Source organism: Aedes aegypti, chromosome 2, assembly GCF_002204515.2.
Source record: "Aedes aegypti strain LVP_AGWG chromosome 2, AaegL5.0 Primary Assembly, whole genome shotgun sequence".
NCBI lineage: Eukaryota > Metazoa > Arthropoda > Insecta > Diptera > Culicidae > Aedes > Aedes aegypti.
The window spans coordinates 221002209-221015761 of record NC_035108.1 but is presented as its reverse complement, the minus strand read 5'-3'; the positions used below and the strand labels follow the sequence as shown (position 1 = coordinate 221015761).

The following is a 13553-nucleotide window of genomic DNA, read 5'->3' as shown; positions in this document are numbered from 1 at the left end:
AACTTCAAAGTTCTAATCAAGAGCAGAGGAGCATCTAAAGTAGCTTTCACATTTCACTAGGTCCACTTAGAAATGGAGTTCATTACCAGTTTACTGTGTTGTCTTCCAACGGCACCACTATTTATGCATAAATAGGCAATGTTGCTTAATTATTTAATTTTTTGTTCAATGACATATTGATGATTAAGATTTTGGTTACTAAACAAAATTAGCGACATTAATGATTATGATAAACGATTTTTACTATTGCAATGATTATGATGCGTGATAAATCATAATTTTTTTTTTAAATCAATGACAGATATTTTTGATTATTCATAATGGCATGATTATGATTAATGGCATAAAACATTAATGAGTTTATGAATAATCATTAATGAGCTTCCGAATAACAGCGATTCTATATTCGATTTCATAACAACGTTTGCCTCGTGCTTCTCTCTCTTTCCAGATAGCAACCTCAATTCAATTTGTGACGATGATAGTCCACAGTTCATCCACGAAACGGGATTGCAATCGAGTTTGGTGTTGAATCTCTTGCCAGATAAAAGCAAACCGTTTTGCAAGCTTCAATTTCACGCTCCGGAATCCCACGGTTTCTACGTGCGTCTGCAGCGAATACCGATGCCCGTAAGCACCAACCGTAAAGTCTCCCAGCAAAGCAGCGGCATGTCGAAAAAGTATGGCAGCAAGAAACCCAGCAATATCACTGATTCCTGTGCACTGAGCATAGTAAGTAAGCAAAACAGTTGTTCAATATAATACTGCCGATGAGATCGCGACGGGTTGTGCTGTTATACGTATGATGCTCTTCGTTCATTCTATCTATGTGATCGATAATGTAGAAGATGGTTATGGTAGAGGTGCTAATGTATTAGGTGCAAAATAGTTTGTCGGGATTCTATTTAGCTATTCAATTATCGCTTATAAATAATATGCACAAATTACGGCAGGAAATGAACAATATGTGTATTAAATAAATTATACTGTACACCCGAACAAAACGGAAAAATAATCATTCAAATCGGTTAACCCGTTCGGAAGCCATTTCGTGACATACAAACACCAATCCAGTTTTATTTATATAGATTACACTACTAGAACATAAAAACCAACCTAAATTTCAAAACTATGAAATCATCAGGTATGTCAAAATAGGAAACCACTATGGCCATATCTGGTATATCTTCCATGAAATAAGCTTGAATATTCTAATTGAAAATGTCAGACTGGGCGAAATTGATAAAGCAACAGAACGTGTGTTCCTTTATTCAGAAAATGATCATAGGTTCGGGGGTGGGTAAAAAAACACCTAAAATAAATACCACGTGGCTTATGGACGACCCTTCGTGGGTTGGCTTCCTAGGGCATAGCATATATTCCATACGATACACACATGTAATGTATCTGCCACATAATAAACACATGCAAAAATAGCAATTTTGGCAAAGAATTCTGAGATTTCTTACTTACCGTGCAATTTAATTCTAATTTTCTTACAAAAAAATTGGCACATATGAGAAATCTTAATATAACCCTGAAGTATGTTTCAGGTAGAGCAGATTCCGATTAATTCGAAGCAGATTGTAATTGATTAATTCGAACTGAATTCAAACTGTGCTCAAGTAGTTCAATAAAAGTAATCGTGTTTAGTAAATTTATCAATGATACATTCATGATAACCATGGTTGTACTAATACTTTGCATCTTAATGCGAAATTATTTTTTTGATTGCGTCTCAATCGTGTGTTATCAGTTTGCCGGTTGGGTCAAAACATATTGTTACATTTAATATATTGTTTACGTGTTCCGAATTTGTTCTACAACCGTTCGATAGTGCTATCTTCAATTCATGAATTTATAACACCCTGTACAATGGCCTGACATTCCGGAAATTATTGCGCAAAAATAGATTTATTTAATGTCGGTGATGATTAATGTTGTTATTTTGTTGTTTTACTCGGCGTATTTGATGTTCACTTTCTCTATCGAACATCAAAAACATGTTTTCAATTGATATCAAATTTTACAACGGATTCAAAATGATAGCACACTGAAATACGCTCATATAAATGTACTTGTTTTAGCTGTAATGATAATTGAAAACCATTTGCTGAATGAGAAATATTTCCTGAAGTATAGCTATAACTTACGGAGGTCGATTCAAATTTGTGTTTTACGGTGTACTATAACAAAACTAGTTTTGCGCTGAGAATGTTTGTGCCGGTGCAATGTACGGAGTGTTATAAATCAATAATTTCAAGATTTAATTCACTTTAGGATGTCTAATTAACAAAGTGTGATTTTGATTCATTATAATCACATTTTATCCAGTTGTATAATACAATCGCTTAACGAAGAAATTTTATACCCCAGCGGTTACGTCCGCAGCTACATTCCCGATTAGTCCAGGATCTCTTCATAATGGAAATTTCCTTGAAGGCATTGAGTATCATCGTACCTGCCTATATCGTGGCGAAAATGGCAATTTTGGCAAACAAAAACTCTAAGTTAATAACTATGGAAGTGCTCTTTGAACACTAAGCTGAGAAGCATGCGCTATCCAAGAGGACTCTTAAAGTAAAAAAACAGCCCAGCATAATAATTCTATAACTTTAAGAGTGCGAATCGAAAAGAAGATAATAAAAGGAGAAGGCCGCGTATTTCCAGACGCCATCAAAGAACGTGAACTACGCGGAAGAAGCACATTTTTTCGCTTACAAAACATTGAACAGTTGTTCAAGGTCGTCTTGAGAGATTTTTAAAGTGACTGTAAATCAAATTGAAAGATCAAAAGTAAATTACTTGATTCAGGGAGCTGAATCCTATTCTTGGCTCTTTAGGTTAACTTGGGCAGGGAGATTATTGTGAAGCTACTTAGCTCATATTTGGTCACATTTATTAATTATTAATTATTAATTATTAATAATCATCGTATTAAATTAAGAATAATAATTAATAAGAAGAAGATCCAGACAATTTGACCGAGAAAACCCCCTGTACCAAAGTGAATCAAAGATGTAGTATTTTACCCTATTTCAATTTTTCTCAGACCAAGTAATTATGATGAACAAGAGAACCCAATCTGGCATTTGTCGGAAAAGTAGTTTCACAAAAATATTATCAAGTTCACTTTAACCCGTATAAGCCTGAGTGAAAGCAAAAATGCTGAAACCCTCGCCGCTCAGAGAATTCTTAACGGATTTTTCAGCTCACTGGCCCACATATCTAGTTTGCAGAAGTGGCCAGAGAAACTCGAAAATATTCCTGTGACCGGAGTTATTCCGGTGGGTTACTGGGTCAAGTCGGGTAAAAAATAGCTATTTTTTGGGACATGCCAAATTACCTACCTTTATTTATTTGCAATAACAATCATTTTAATTTGCATAAATCATTAAGATCTGATATTCAACATTATAAACGAAGAATTTTGCACCCTTTAAAATATACCGGATGTGGCCATACGGACGTAATGTCCGGAAGAACCGGCTATAGAATTCTTGGATACTAAAACGTTTCAATTCTCGAAAAGTAGAAATCAAACATAATTGTGCACTAAAATGCGTTTCTATATGCTTGGCACAGATGTTCAGATACAAATTGGCCACTTTATCGTAAGTTTGAGACGTCCCGGGACCCGAAAATGGTCATTTGTAGGATTAATCAAATGCAAAACTTATAGTTATCCCATTCAATCGTTTCTCATAAGGTTTACACTGATGCAATTTTCTTAAAATTCCGTCATGTAATGGCCACATTATGTGACAGTTTTCCTATTGGGCTAAGGAAACTGTCTAAATGGAAATTCTGAACGCTAACAATGGCTATGTTCTAAATCTATGATTGAACCAATACGTGATGACGAACTAAATAATGCGCACCATCAATAAAGTATTGTCTAAACCATCAAGCACAACAATGATCCCATAAGGATTTACGGCATCTAACAAGAATGTATTGCTGCTTTAAATGATCATATTTTAATCATGCTTAATCTACCGTATACATACAGTTATCTCCTACGCTCGAAGTTGCCCTACATAATCCATCGCTGTTAATGCTCTTTTTTTTTTTTTTTTTTTTTTTTTTTTTTTTTTTTTTTTTAAATTGTTTATTTCATTAAAGTTAAGAATATACAGAGATTTTTATCCATAACATAGTGTAACTTATACATAATTATGTTAACACATTTATTTCAACTTGCACACATTACAAAACTTTCCGAAATGTTGCTTAAAAGCAACTCTATGGTTCCAACGCATCTCTCGTAGTTGCTTTTTAAAACTGTACAAACCCCCTTCCTTATACAGATTAAAACTAATTGCCCTACACACAATAAACAAGGCCATTTTTTGTCTACTATTTTTGGGATTTATCTTCCACGATAAAATATTTTCCGGTTGCGTCGCGAGCTGCACTGCGACACGCCCTCACTCTCTCGCACCGAAGATGTTGCGCGACAAGTCCCAGCGCGACAAAGTCCCAGCGCGACAGAGTCCCAGTGCGACGTCTCTCTTCGGTGAGACGATATTGCACTTCTGCTTGCCACACAGATCACGACTGCTTTTGTTGGGATGATCGTCCAATGACGAAGGCTCAATGAGGTGATGGGCTGGATTGGACTATCCGAGACGGTGTCGCGGTGTGCTAGCCGGTTGTGATCGGCGGCACAGTCTTTAGGCAATGGACAAAAGGCCCTCTCTTTGGGAGAGATGAGGGGAAATTAGTTCCATCGTCGTTCTTCAGGTCAGATTATAAAGCATTTACCTTGGTGAAGGGCCTTTTCCCAGCTTCAGATTATTGAGCTTCCGTAAATCCTGATCGTTCAATGGCGAGTGGAACTGAAAGCACATTTTATGAACCCTAGCCAAAGTGGGACCATTAATTGAACATGGTTACCTATTGTTCCGAGGCAATCGAACATGTGGCGGGTGGTTGCGATGCCTGGTAATGTCCCGGTCGGTATTTTCGGTCTGGTCTGGTCAGTCTGGGGAGTCGGGTAAAGAAGCTGTTGGTACATTTGGGTTTTAAGGTCTAAATACGCCTAATGTTACCTGCTCAATCATGCAAAGTATCGTGCAGTGTAGAATCCGTGGGGTAGAACTGGCACCTAGAGTTGTTTTGCACGTGGCGCATTCGTCACTTTAATAGGAGAAGGAATTAGTTCTGAGCTGAACATACTTTAGTGTCTTTTCCCTTTTACCTTCTGGAGATTTGCCAATATGCACAACGAATATATTTGCAAACTAGCATGCACTTTTTATTCACTTCCTTGCATGAGACTTTGACTTGTCGACCGACCACCAACTTCTGTTCAGCCACTATGACTGTGCTATAGTGCCATTGTCTTGATTGCTTTCGGGCTGCTGTTTGCGTAAGCAGGATGGATTTGGAGTTGTCGGAGTAGTATCCGAAGTGTGCGAGAGAGGAGCTACGGCTGTTGTTTCGTAAGATTTATAGCATTTATTGGTAGGAAACGCACTGCGGGAAATGATTGCTACATTTTGTCGGCATTACTTCAAAAATTTTGGTAACAATTATAACCGATTCCGTAAATTATCTGTGCCTTGAAATGTGCCTACCTCCAGGGGCACAAACGCACAGTAACCTTCTGACCCGACCTGACGCAGTGATCCACCCGAATAACTCCGACCACATGAATATTTCCGTGTTCCTCCGTCCACTTATAGAAACTAAATATGTGTGCCAGAATACTGACAAAAAATCATTTCAATCCATTAAGAATTCGCTGAGCGGTAAGGGTTTTAGAATTTTTGCTTTCACTCATGCCTATACGGGTTAAGAAGCAAAAGTGGTCTAAATAATGTTAAAGCATTAGAAAAAGCAAACTCATGTTCGATGTTCTTGTGACAAGAGAACATTTCCAGATGCCTGTGATTAATTTAAAGAACCCTACACAGTGCCTTTGATGCCGAAAGTGGGGTCTTGGCACCAAACATTGCCGCATGGATGCAAAATGCATAATTTGTAAAGAATAATATCACACTATGACTTGTGTATTCTGAAAGAAGTTACCTTAAAGTATATAAGTGCAAATTGGGGGCTACCATACGTCCAACTTTTGCCTTTCACGTAAACGAATTGTGGAGGCTCGCACCAAGTAGATGAATACAGACGTTGATTGAATCCGCAGAAGTAGAATCTCCCACAATTCACATTCTTCATTTGACGAACGATTTAAATTTTAATAATACTTGTCAACAAGCTATTTTGTTTAATAATGTAGGTAACGATTCGAATGTTGTCATCACTCAAAATGACGCAACTAAGGGGTTTTTTGGGGGTCCCTCAGGGCATTTTTTTTTTAAATTCAACCAATGCCGTGCTTATGCACTTCTATCTTGACGTTTTTCCGCTCTGTGCTATTGCACTCTGCGCAGTCTGCCAGTAGTTTGCTGCTGCATGTTGAGTAGACTGCCTTTTAATCTTCCACCGCTTCTCTGTCTTTTGCCGTCGTACATCCTCTTCTTCCCTTCTCGCTTCCTTCTCCTCCTGACTTTTCCCGGCGTCGGAGGTTGTCACCAGTACTGGTTAACGAGACGTCCGCACTAATAGTGTAATGAGTGTCAAAAAAAGCCCCGTTTGACGGTACTGTGACTGCCTTGATAAAAATTTAAAGCGACATTAAAAAAGCTCTTGACAAAAATATGATTACCATAATGGCTCTTCTGGATTTTAGTAAGGCATTTGACACCATAGATCATCGACTATTGTGCAAAAAGCTAAAAAATAATTTCCTGATCGATCATCTCTCCATTAATCTGATAAGGTCCTTCTTCCAGAATCGTGTCCAGTATGTTGAATTTAACTTCCATCAATCTGAAACGATTAATGTAGCAAGTGGAGTCCCTCAAGGGTCAATTCTTGGTCCGATACTTTTTTCAATGTATATAAACGATTTGCCTTCTGCACTATCCTACTGTAAATTTCATTTGTATGCAGACGATTGTCAATTATACATTTCAGGAAATCATAAAAATATCTCTAACATTGTAAACCGCATTAACACGGATATACGTCGCATCTTGATATGGTGTGAGCAAAAGGGATTACAGCTAAATGCAAAAAAGACGCAAACTATAATTTTTCGCACCAAGCGAACAGTTCTAACAAATATTCCACTGATAAGTGTTAATGATAATTTGATTAACCTTACAGATGAGGTAAAAAAAACCAGAGTCTTCTTATGGATTGTAGTTTAAACTGGAATGCACAAGTTAATTCCTTGTGCAAAAAAGTTTATAATGCCTTGCACTCTCTAGTTATTTTGAGACATTGCACTCCATTGCATATAAGAGTTCATCTTGCGAGATCACTTTTAGTACCCTTGTTCGACTATGGTGATATTCTATTTGGTCTTGTATCTAAGAAAAATTTAAATAAATTAAATCTAGTTTTTAATGCGGTCACCAGATATGCATACAACCTGAATAAATACGATTATATACAGTATTGGACACAACATTTGCAACTTTTTCGATTTTCCATACAAAATGACCAAAATTGGTAAGCTACAGTCAGCAGTGCTGGAAAAGTTCGCATCACGAAGCAGCTCACGAGTGTATACCAACGTATAACAAACATCACAGACTCGGGATCTGGCTAGGTGTGAGTAAGCCCGCACCCGTCTGCTCGGGAGAACATGTCAAAAGAAGTAGCAAGAAGCTCGCGAGCGTTTACTCGCGAGTAACCGAGCAAGGTGTGATTTATTATGGTTTTGACAGACAAATTAATTGTATTACCATCATATCGATAGTAAACTACTATTTTGTAGTCAAAAGCCCTAGAAAACCATAAATCTCGGAGGGTAAGCAGCTTTTTTCCCAAAAGCACAATATGACTCTGAGCAGCTCCGAACACGTTCGCGAATCACTTTTTGCTTCAGTTACTCGGGAGTCGACAGATGCGAGTAAGCCAGCGCTCTGACGCTCGGGAGCGTTTGGTTTTGTTTTTGTTCCAGTTCAGATGAAGCGTTCGCCACTTTCCATCACTGACAGTCAGTGACATAAGTTAGTAACCAAATGCTGTTTTTCCATACAAAATGCCCAAGTTTGGGGTGCTGTATCTCAGCTTCTGGTAGTCCGAAATGGCTGAAATTTGGATGTCGAACTACAAATAACTTGAAGTTTTACCTGTGAGGGAATTATTACATTGCAGTCATTTTACATAGAGTTTCAGAGGGTTGTTCAAAGACAAAAGTAAGTAATCGAGAGACTTTTTAATTTAATTCGAAAACGGTAAGTCGTGGAAAGTTGGTGTGTTCTGCAAATTTGTGTGACTTCTGAAATTGAACAACTATGTCACTGACTGTATATCTCAGCTAATTATTGACCGATTTGAATGAAATTTTGGCAGAACATCAGACATAACTTGAATTTTAACACATATTTTTGAGTGATTTTTCCAATCACAAGGTCAAAAGCAGTAACGGTTTGACTAAAGTGAATTTTTTGTCGATTTTTTATAAATGACATAGCTAAACATTTTGAAGGAATAGCTTCATGGTATCTTCAGCAAATTTGTAGCTGTTAACGAGATGGACAAGTTTGCTGAAGACAATTTTTGTGTGGAGCTATCAGATTTTGAGATAAATTGTTTTGAATTTTTCGTCGAAAATTACACTTTAGTTAAACCGTTGTTACTTATAAACTCGTGATTGGAAATAATAATCGGTCTATAAATAACTGAGATCTAGCTTACCATAGTTGGTCATTTTGTATGGCAAATCGAAAAAGTTGCAAATGTTTTGTCCAATACTGTATCAAACTTTAGGAAGGCAATACTTGGATGTGAATTCACAACTCATCTAAAGTTTAGAATGTGCATTCAAACTTACAAAATATTGAATAATCCTCCACCTTATTTACAAAACTTATTTACTTATGCTCGATCATCACGTGTATCTTTACTGTCAGTCTCTCATTGTTCCACCAATTATTTGAAAGAATCTTTTCGTCATCGTGCTGTAAAAATTTGGAATTAATTGCCAAGAGATTGTAGAACTGAATTAGGATTCTTTTCATTTAGACGAAAAACTTAAATTTACTTGAATTCTGTTTAATATTACATTGGTATTAGAGGTTACTTAGATTAAAATACAGGCATATACTTTGAAAATCAATAGATGATTATTTGTGCTACTGTAGTTTAAATAAATAAAATAAATAAATAAATAAAATTTTCAGCGGGAAAATCATGTAAACCGAACCGTTTTGCATGCAACATTCTTTGAGAGAAGACGTTTCACGTTCAATATTAAGGAATTTGGTAACAATGTTGGATATAATAGATGTGCTTATAGGTTTTATCATTGAATAGTACATGACAAATGGCTTTCCATGATTAAAAGTAAAATAACGTTTCGTGTAAATCTAAGATTTTTTTTTGTGTATATACTAGCGATCAGTGATAGAAAATTGGAATTCTAACGATGGGTGCCGATGGTGGCCTTGTTTCAGCGAGAATTGCTCCAATAGTAGTTGAATACACAGTTCGAACGCAACATGTAGATTGCTGTGACATATAATGCACATAATTGGAGTGTGGCATATCATTTATATTTACATAATACGTCATGTGAACTTCAGTTATATGTCATGTAATCCAGTAGGATCCTGTGTGATTACGTGACATATAACAAATCTTTAAATGATTTCTGATTGAAATTTACATGACTTCAGGTTTACATCGCATAAATGGAGCATAAATGACGTAGCATTTTTTCACTGATTTCACTGAATCAGCGGTCAGATATAGAAAAGATTATGCTTGTAAAATTTGGAATGTTTAGAAAATCGTAGCGATTATTACAAATTATTCATCTTTACCAATATTTCAGCTAAACTTCATTATCGTTCTCAATACTGAAATAATCTTGCACAACCTATAATGACACGATTAAATAATAAAAATAATCTTTCTTCAAATTACATAGCTATTAAGAAAACTGACTATTTCATCAAGAGCGTCGATAGATACAAACAAATCGATAAGTTGGTTTGGTTGCGATCACCTGCATCATTTAACGCCTTATTCACGGAATAAATGACTTGTTTTAATTGATAATTTGCCATAAAGAGCATATTTTATTATTTATTTTTAAAGAAAACATGAATAAAACTGAAACGGTTGATTGTTGATGTCTTGTTAACAAATGGGAAAATAATGTTCTCCAAGTCGTTAAGGCATTGATTTTTTATAGTTAATTAAACTTTTTATTTGTTTATTAATTAATTATTTAATTTAGACACGTGTACCATTCGCATAATTATTTAAGGCTTCATTTGATTTATTTCAATCTTGTTACATAAATGTTTTGAAGCTAAATCATCATTTTATAACCCAAGTTTATTTGACTTATAAAAAGAAGTTTGATAAAAATTAAATGTAGAGTAAGATGGGGCAAAAGTTCGACCTTAGTGGTATAATCAAAGTTTCCAGGAAAACAATATCAGTTAAAACAAAACAAATACCATACAGTGAACCTTCAACATATTGGCTAATATTTTGCTGAACAAACTTGTGTCAAAATATTTACCCATTTTTAGTTATAATAGTTTCAAAATTGTTTGTCTTATTCGAACTTTTGCCCCACCGGTGGGGCAAGAGTTCGAATCTAGTGTGGGGCAAATGTTCGCTGGCTAAAACACAAAATATCGATCCTTTTATGACAGGCATACTTTACACCAGCCATAAACTTAAGTTTGATGAAAAATACACACTAAATTTTCATCGAAAAATTGTCCAAAACCGGTTTAATTGTAATATACTCAAAGCAGTTTTCGCAAAACTAAGTGGAAATGTAAAATTTTGGTGACAATTTTCACACGATCAGACCAATTTAACTAAATTTGAAGATAATATGTGGATTTTAGGCAATTTGCAAATTTTTCCGTGATATTATACATGGGTCGAACTTTTACCCCGCTGATTCGAACTTTTGCCCCACTATGGGCCAAAAATTGTTTTCAAGCATTTATGCAAAAAGTAATACACCTCAAAGCTCCCTTATGATAGGCCTAGAAACGCCCTTACATAAAATAATGAAAAAGATTTTATCTTCAGTTTGACCAAAAATTACAATATTCACGTCGAAAAATAACAAATAGCCATAACTTTTCCAAATCTCAATCGATTTTTATGATATTTGGATTGAAAGTCTCTTACTTGAATAGCATTCGAACCAATATGACATTTATAAGATTTGTTTTGAATTGAGCTAGAAATCTTAAAAAGAAACTCTTACCCCACTCGAACTTTTGCCCCACTGAATATGTTATAAGATTTAATTTTCTTAATATTTTATTAAATAAAATTTCAGATCAAGGTGCAGTTTACGTCATTTTTTTCAGCGCCTCTCGTTTTACCTACGTTATTCAAAATGCTACGTCCAGTAGCTAAGACCCCTCCCTCCCCTTCGTCACACATCGTCACAAATTCGTGAAGACCCCTCCCCCCTGAAAAGCTACGTCATTTATGGACATTAATCATTATCAAGTCTGATGCCGTAAACTAAAACCGTTTGATCTACTGCTGACTTTTATAGTTTTTTGAACAATTCTTCGATGGACTATTTAACTTAAGCTGCATTTATCTGAAAAAAAGCATCATACTTGTCAAATACTCAAAAACAGAACCTATCAGCAACAAATTTGTCACAGTTGACCAGTTGAACTTTACGTTTATATAATTGATAATGGTGTGAAGTAAAATATTAATGTATGATTATTTTTAATTTCAGTCTCAATCATTGCACGGTGAAGTGCTTCCTCCATGGCGGTTGGATCCCTGTGAGCTGGAAACTCTTGGTGCCAAAGACGAACCGGTAAGGTTGCTGCAAGGGAGATTAAACATTGTCTGGAATCATCTGGGCAATCAACCCGCATACAGATTACTGGTAACTGTAATCGGTAACGGTGCCCCTTGTCTGGAGAAAAATCGGCATCCGTGTTTGGAAGTGGATGACGTTCCTCTTCTGTGCATTTCAAAGGATCTCATTTGCGACGGGGTGCGGCACTGTCCTTCGTCAATGAATGCGTTAAGTGACGAGGACAGTGAAATGTGTGCGAAAAAAAGTCAGCAGGATTTAACGGTATTGTTTCATTTGTCCTGAATACTTTACTTAATTGCTAATTATATTTACAAAATTACAGGATAATCCGGTTGAAATGGTATTTAAGAAATACATACAAACTACATTCAAAGCATTCTTCTTTACCGATTCCACCGAAATGCCTAACAAAGAGGCATCAACAGTATCGAGCGACGAGAAACTGGTAGAAACAACTGAAACCCAAACTCAAAGCACTATTAAGCAACACAAGAGTACCCTTACGGGGTTATCGAAGTATGGCCCTTGGGGGTATTTGTTCCTCGGTATGCTGCTCTGCGGTGGCGCACTTTTGTTATGCGGCTTGTGGGGTAAGATAAGATTTACATTCGAAATTCTAGACCATCGATATTTACCATTTTTATATTTCAGAATGCTGCTGCCGGTCACAAAAGCCAGATTCATCAGAAATACCAGGCCAGGAGAATCCATCCGTATTTCTCGAGTCTGGAGTGAGCAACTCCAACATGAACACATCGATTGAAGCTGCTCAATCACTTCCTCCATACGAGGATCTTGATCCACCGCCAGCATATTCGGTTCTCTTTCCAAACCAAAAATCATCGGACAATCTCCCTTCGTTGGCTCAAGCGTCAAGTGTGAGTCAGCAGAGTGCCGATGGCATTAATGAACCAGTGCAATCTAGTAGCGGTGCAGCGAGCATCAGCACAGTCCACATCCAGACCCAAACCGGTCCATGAGTAATCTTATTCATAAGCATAGGTTTAGAATCTAAATAAGGCTGATTTTATTATTTATTTAACAGAAATCCGTATTGTCGAGTAGGTAGCTTAAGAATACTCCATTTTTACGGGTTTCCGCCAGAAAAGCCCAAATCTGTAAAGCTAGAACCAAACCGTAGAGAATATTATGAAATTACGATTTCATCGAAATTCGGTTGGAACCTGATAAATTGAAATACTCTCAGGCAGGACAATGGAACAATCAAACATTCCGTTACGTTTGAAAGATTTTCATTCAATTTGCCTCAGGTATTCTGTGTCACAAGTACTATAGAATAAGACAGAATGTGTTAACAACGAAATGTGTGAGGTCTCACAGGTAAGCATTTGTATTCGTATTCAGCTAAATCGTCATGTGATATTAAATTATTTGTAATCATGGACAATTGAGAAAAACAGTCAAATTAGTCACTAAAATTGTGTTTCCTTCAATCTAGCATTGTATTCGAAAGTCCGTTCTCTGAATAAGTCATCTTTATCCCCACTTGAAAAATCTTTCCAAATGTTGTTAAAGAGATTTAAGTTTTGAAGAAATCGTTTAATTGTCCTTATTTGCATAATTATAGGTTTCCCATACACATGAATCAGTTTTGCGAATAGCGGCAATTAAGTTTTGAAAAGATCATTAAAGCTTTGAACATTTTGGTAAAGTATTGAAAATTTGGTTTTTACGATCATCG

General features: G+C 36.2%; 1 protein-coding gene and 1 long non-coding RNA gene across 3 annotated transcripts in view; one reads left to right on the top strand and one right to left on the bottom strand.

Annotated features, from left to right (window-relative positions):
• LOC5567705 overlaps nt 1-13290 on the top strand; it is a 41505-nt gene extending 28215 nt beyond the window's left edge. For both annotated transcript variants that reach the window (XM_001651821.2, XM_021844092.1), the window contains exons 2-5: nt 452-732; nt 11762-12112; nt 12174-12441; nt 12503-13290. In XM_001651821.2, coding sequence (XP_001651871.2) covers nt 452-732; nt 11762-12112; nt 12174-12441; nt 12503-12831 — 1229 coding nt within the window. In that variant the 3' untranslated portion in view covers nt 12832-13290. The remainder of the gene's footprint in view (nt 1-451; nt 733-11761; nt 12113-12173; nt 12442-12502) is intronic.
• On the bottom strand, nt 4770-5781 carry LOC110676389. Its single transcript, XR_002500335.1, has 4 exons — nt 5204-5781; nt 5055-5142; nt 4900-4987; nt 4770-4841 (listed from the first exon to the last, which is right to left on the bottom strand). It is a non-coding gene; the product is annotated as an uncharacterized LOC110676389 (long non-coding RNA).
• Nucleotides 13291-13553: the final 263 nt, after the last annotated feature.